The sequence below is a fragment of the Mercenaria mercenaria genome, chromosome 5, assembly GCF_021730395.1.
Source record: "Mercenaria mercenaria strain notata chromosome 5, MADL_Memer_1, whole genome shotgun sequence".
NCBI classification, from domain to species: domain Eukaryota; kingdom Metazoa; phylum Mollusca; class Bivalvia; order Venerida; family Veneridae; genus Mercenaria; species Mercenaria mercenaria.
Genome location: NC_069365.1, coordinates 59,746,671 through 59,753,559, shown reverse-complemented (window position 1 = coordinate 59,753,559; position 6,889 = coordinate 59,746,671). Strand labels below are relative to the sequence as shown.

The 6,889-nt window shown below is 34.9% G+C and overlaps 1 protein-coding gene and 1 non-coding gene across 2 annotated transcripts; both read right to left on the bottom strand.

Annotated features, from left to right (window-relative positions):
- Positions 1-220: 220 nt before the first annotated feature.
- Positions 221-292, bottom strand: Trnah-gug (transfer RNA histidin (anticodon GUG)). Its single transcript has one exon. It is a non-coding gene; the product is annotated as a tRNA-His (tRNA).
- A 499-nt stretch (positions 293-791) lies between these two features.
- Positions 792-2,789, bottom strand: LOC123557377 (uncharacterized). Its single transcript, XM_045348814.2, has one exon. The coding sequence runs from the start codon at positions 2,711-2,713 to the stop codon at positions 2,219-2,221; it is 495 nt and encodes a 164-aa protein (XP_045204749.1). The 5' UTR covers positions 2,714-2,789; the 3' UTR covers positions 792-2,218.
- Between the last annotated feature and the right edge of the window lie 4,100 nt (positions 2,790-6,889).

Below are 6,889 nucleotides of genomic sequence, written 5' to 3'. Positions count from 1 at the left end.
AAATACATACATATATATTGACCATTATGGTATTACACTCTATTATTGAATTTTGCTAGAAATACTTTTTTTTCGAATTTTAAAATCTCGCTTGAATATAGGTATCATATGAAGTACATGATTGTATACACTTAATTTGACAAAAGGATAACGTTTGAGTTGAAAAGACATGAGAAAAAAGGTTGTTCAGCTGTGCCGAGACGACGACTACCACAGACACTGCCGTGACCAGGATTCGAACCTGGGTTGTCGCGGCCACAACGCGAAGTACTAACCACTATACGATCACGGCTGTCACGCTGAACTGATATAAATATGTCTTATAGAAATACTTAAAGAGTTCGTATTGTCTCTTAAAGCTATTTCCTGTATTCAGTAGAATAATCATTGCAATATGAAGAGCTCATAGTCTCATAATTGTTTCTTGGTCCAACAGCCGTGTAAGTATAATTAATGACATATAAAAAGCACATTGCTAAATTTAATAATAACAGACTGAAACCATAGGCATTCGGTACATATGTTTGGTCAGTAATGCTATATAAGATAAAAGACATCATATAAGACTGTGCAGGACCCAAACCCATCATTGAATCAATGTATTTAATGCGACAGTGCTGCATTTCACGGCGACTTTCGTTTCACGCTCTGATTTCATGATTTCCGAGATCAGGCAATTGACTTCAAATTCTTTCGTTTTAACTATTTAGCAATTCTGTAGGACAGAATGGCATTTTCAACTGGAAACCCTGTGCTTTCTATCCAAGAAGAAACAAAAACAAAGAAACAAATCATTTTTAATTGCTCTTTATTTTAAATGTATTTTCAAGTCTTTTAAACTTTGGTAACAAGTAACACAATATTTAACAATCAATACACACAAAACAGTTTTTATAGCACATATAGTAAACATGTCTAGAAAAATATTTGCACAACCTGTGTAGTTAAAAACAAACATTTTTCACACAAAAAAAGATAGATCTATCTCTAAAATGCAAAAAAAAACTCTCTTGAAACAATGCAGAAACAATTATATGTAAATGTACACTCATGCACATTTCTTGCTAAAGCTTAATAGTTATCTTGATATCTAACCTCGACGTTTAAGATCATAAAATTACTAATAAATTCTTTAACATGCTCTGGCGATTCCCAAAACATTTCTACCAAAGTACAGACAAATTTCCATGTAAAAATAGTTTGCTTTCTCATTCACAAAAGATCATAACATAGAATGTATCATTGATGAATAAACGTTCTTAAAATAGCTTTGAAAAAAAAAAAACAACAAAAAAAAAAAAAAAAAAAAAAAACAGCCAGATTATAATCTAGAAATACCTTTTATATGTTTATTGTACAATTCATAACCTAATGACAGAATAATTGAATGTCTAGAATATTTCTGCTTTAATAAAGTGTAGAACTTCATATCAATGCATGCTAGAAAATAAATTCAATTGAGAAAAACTAGATTGAGTTAGGACTTCGATAGATGTATTGGTATGATGAAGATTAAATTAAAGCAGGAGCGAGGCACCGGATATTGTTTCCAAGACACACTGTAGTTTACTAATATACAAATAAAAATTGTATTGACTAGAATAAAGTCGTTAACACATAGATATATAAATGAGAAAGGGGGGCTACTCTTTCAGTCCTATCCTGTATGGCTCGCGTCCAGGTGAGATAGCTATTTATTTTAACAAAGGTAAACCTTTATTTACTGTCTGATCATCCTATAACATGGGTGTAACTGTGTCAAGGCGTAGGATTGTCCCTAAGAAGTCCTTGAAATCCAATTTACACGAATTCTTTCAATCCGTTAAGTCTTTACTTAATGTACTCAGTTAACCTTTCCGTTTACGTTGCACACGTCTCAAATTGTAGAATGTTAAAAATGCGGGGTAACTGAACCGAGTAAATATCTTTATACTTCTGAACCGTCCTTAATACGGTATTATTAATACCAATTACTAACACGGTTTAGCCATTGCGAAATTTACCAATTGCACTGAACTCGCATATCACAGTCAAATCGCAGTAATATAGCACCAAAATGTAAATAATTGCGCAGAATCTGGCAGGATTCCTTCTAAAATACCAAGTTTTAACTTAGTAAATGTTCTCAAAAATGCCCGAAGCTCTTTTGAGTAAATGGATTTGGGATCCATTGTAACGAGTGAAAACAACGACCATGGAATGTCATTTTGCTGTCATTTCAGACGTCGTCGTCGCTCTCCTCTTCCTCTGCCAATGTCGGCATTAACGGCGATCTTGGAATTACCGGCGAGAGACTCGGTGATACTGCGCTTAACGTCGGTGACGACGACACAATTTGTGGCTGAAGAGCATCGTGCCATTCCTTTGCTTCTTTGCACGAGTTGGATTCAAACGTAACACCTGTGCCCTCATAATCATTTAATGTTACTCGAACTTGATGTTCTTTCTCGTTAGTTTTGTCCACTATGCAATTTTTCAAACTGATATATCCAGACTGGAGACTGAATTTTTGGTCCTTGAACAAAACTGCATAATGCTCAAAGGAACTTCTGTACACACGGACAAACACTTGTATCTTCATTTTACGTCCTTTATGCTGCTGTACAAGCCCTAATCGCCCGCTTTTGATCTCCAAACTATCAGCGGTTGAAACCTCTTTAGTGCACATGTTGCTATTTAGACAAGGATGTCCGCTCCCAATAATATTTTTCATTTTTTCTTCTTTCTAACTCCGTTTCTCCTAACAATATAAGTCTCGTGTCTGACTGTCTTACAAATACTATACAACTCAAGCTAACGAATCGCTTTATATTCGCTAAGGTTATCAGCTGGTGGTAACCTAAACCACGAGAAAGGTCAACTTCCATATATGCAAATAAAAACTGTAAACAAGGTTTCTATTAACCAATCACTGTACAGCTTGTATTCAGTATTCAAAGGAGGTGTGTTTAAACTTTAACTTTTATAAAAGTTGAACTATTACACATTGTTGAAGCTCTGTAATTAATATACCTTTAAAGTGGATGACGTACACTGCTTGTAATGAAATATTATGATATTTAGATACTAGTATGACCTTAACACAATGGTATAAAAGTGATTTAAAAGGACATTTAGAGTTTAGTAAATATATATCAATGAAATGTTTTAGTTTAGGTTAAAACCCTCACCCGCGAGTTGCGTAACACCTACTGGAATCGGGGAGTGTGTGTATGCGTGTGTGTGTGTGGGTGTGGGGGGGGGGGGGGGGGGGGGGTCGATACGGTAGGGGATACCCCCTCCTATAAGGTGTGTAAGGGGGTCTTCCCTAAGAAAATATAAAACGGTGGTCTCTGGTGTACTTCTAGTCTAAATTCAGAGTACCCAAGTGTTATTAATTTGAACGTCAATGATGACCTCACTGCAGGCATCGTTTTGATAGTACCCCTAATGTTGTTCTATCTCTGGAGGAGGGGCTCAGGTACAGAAGAGGTACCCCCTCCTGTAAGGGGTTCAGGGGTTTCTCCAAAAATGTAGATATAAATGGTGACCTCTGGTATATTTGTACGTCTAAATTCTGAATACCCAAAATATCTTTAATCTCGTCTCAGGAAGAGATAAATTCATATATTGACCTCACTGCAGGCATCTTTTCGGTAGAACTCCAATGCTGTTCATTCTGTGAGGGAAGGAACGGGAGAGTAAACCTCGGTCCTCAAAGTGGAGTTAGGAAAAGGTTTAAATATTGGTATGAAATGTAAAATATGAAAGAGTCCATGATGCATTTTTGTTGGTGAACAAACACGAACAAGCTTTAAAACCCTTACTTTATTCTAGATAAACACAAGACGGTCTGTATACACGCTTTCATTGCGACGTTCGCATATTTTGTAATAACTTAAGTAGGTGTCTCAATACTTGCCATGCACATAAAGCATTGAATGCGGAAATTGAAAACTATAATGTTTTCTCTCATTAAATTACGGATATGCTTTGCACATATTTTTTTGGCCTGACGTTATAAGTGACCTTAGTGTCAGAAAAAAACTTTTGTACCATGTAATGTTAGAAGATACACATTGCTGTTGAATCATAAAACAGACGAAACGGTATTTTAGGTGAAATAAGAAACAAGTTAATAAGAAGCCAAAAAAAATGTATAAGCTTGGCTACAAATAGATTTTAAGTTAACATCAAACTGAAGTTAAAGAAATGTTTTATTACAAAGCAGAAGAAGCATGTGAGTAAAACGATGTCATTGCCGAAATTACGTAAGGAATACCTATTGGCAAATTGGTAACTGTTTACTAAATTAAATTTAATGAGTAACCGTTTACAAAATATCAAAACTATTGTTAAAAAGCAAAAAAAGAAAAAAAAAAGACACACACAAAAAAACCAACTTAGAAAGCAATAATGATTTGGGAATTTTAAGTAAAGCATTGGGTAAAAAAATATGCCTTTTTGCATTGGGACTGCCTCCTTTTATGGCAGGTAGCTTTATAAGAAAAAAGCCCTGATAACAAAATGTCATGGGATCAAATACAGAGATGTGGTGAAGTAGATGGAGATGTCTGTGTTAATATGACCAAATTGCAGTGATTAGTTTTGGTATAACACTGAAAAGCTTATGTTTTAAAATTAATATGAATGGTATCAATTAATTATAGAAAGATACACAGTCTATTGTCGATATATTTCATTACAACACCAGTTGGTTATTATGTTGTAACGTACATTGACTTCTTGGATTGTCCGATCAGGTTTCCACGGTTATACATAAATGAAATGTGTGTTCTGTTTACGTCATGTAAACGGCGGCGTCTACTTGTAGCAGTGAGCACAATGCCCAGCTTTATAGTGCAACCTCACTTGAATACCACGCCGTAGACACGTGGCATGATACCCCACCCAGTCACATTATACTGACACCGGGCTGACCAGTCCTAGTACTGTCTTCTTATTGCTGAGCGCCAAGCGAGGAAGCTACTAGGTACCATTTTTACGTCTTTGATATGACGCGGCCAGGGATCGAACCAACGACCTCCCGCACTCGAAGCGGGCGCTCTACTACTATCACAATCATGTGTAAACATCGATACTTAAGTCATATTGTCTTAACACTCTACAGTGGAAATGAACTTAGGGCAAACGTTAGAATAGTATTTTGTAGAAAATACTGGTTTTAGATGTCCTAGAGCAATGAGGAAAATGTATATATCTTTTACTGCAGTAAATATCTGATCGATTTATTAGATAAATCAAAGGAGAGGTCGCATATTTCAAAATTAACCCCCACTTCTGTGTTGACAATTTGTCGCAAGCGGGAAGTCATGGAGTTATAAATATTTTGACACAGTGTTAATCAATGACTTATTGTTTTTATCTAATTCATTCGTTAACTATTTTATTTCATATTCTCCCAGCGCGGATTAAATTTCTTCAACATTGTGCTTGCTTAATCGATTGTGTAGATGAAAGTTCATGTGTACCCTTTCAAAATATTTGTCATTAATTTTCAATCATGAACATTCTGCGTGGGTCATGCATGGAAATTTTATAGTCATTTTATTAAGGACGTTTTTGTAAATAGAGTACTTAAAATCGACTTTGGGGATTTGTACGAGTATTATAAGGTTGAATTGCGCAAAACTTTGTAACTTAATATGACTAAAAATTCAAAAGTCAAGAAAAACAATACTCTTGGGTCTTGTTATACTGTAAATTCATTAACTTTCTTTATTTTAATTTCACTGCAATGGTGGGTCGTTGCTTTGTAATTCAGTTTATAATAGAAGAATTTCCATACATAACAAGTAATATTTTAAATAGATGAGCCTATTTTATGAGATATAACTTTAACCCAAGTTTATTTATTGTCTCATGAAATGACCAAACTAATTCAAAGTATTAACGCAGAATATAAAAGGCGTCTCCTTTGTTGCTACACGTGCTTGCGAGACTGGGCCTGAAACAATTCTTTATATCTTTCCATAGGCTCATTTTATATTTACACTTGTCTTGTGACATTGCATAAAAGTTGAATATATCTAAAAAACCATTTATATTAATACAATAAGAACTGAGTCAGAAGCAATTCTGGATGATATATTTGAAACATGTCAAAGCTAATGCACACAAGTACAGGTCTTAGACCAGCAGTACTTATTAAGCATAAAAATATGATCACAGATAAAAAAAACAACTTTTCGGTACATCGCTCGTCGAAAGAGTCCAAAGTTCAAAATTTAACAAGAACGTCGCACGAGGTATTCTCTGTTAATTCTCTGGCTTCTGATAATGTATGCGTGGCCAATGTGGTGTTGGCAATAAGATTAGAATAGCCGCATGGTTTCCTTGGGATAAGTGAAATACGTGCATTGTTACATATTTTGTATGTATTTTTGCCATCCGAATGACCTCTTGCAATCTGTCCTGAATTTTGTCAAAGTTCGGTACAGGTTGATATTTTTGTTTGTTCGCGGATTTGCAAGCAGAAGTGCACGTACAATTTCCTAATACCAAACAATTGCGAGTTCTTTTCTTAAAGCATGCAGATCAATCCTATCAAATTATTATTATAAGATATTTATTCATTAAGCCGAAATCAATAAGTACGCCCTTATTTCTAAAATGAAACGCACATTAATCCGTCCTTTCATTATATGAAAAATTAAATAGACTAAATGTACCGGTAAAGGATTAAACCGTTTAAAGTACTTCAAATAACATTTTTGGTGCTGTAAGTTCAAAAGTCGTACCCTCTGACCAAGTACATAGATAATGCAAGTTATGAAAAATCATGCTTATAAATTTTGTTCGTACCAAATCAAAATGAAGTCATGTGAACCCATCCGCATCAAACAATACACTGCAGATAGAAAGTGAAGCTGCACAAACATGGCGCACC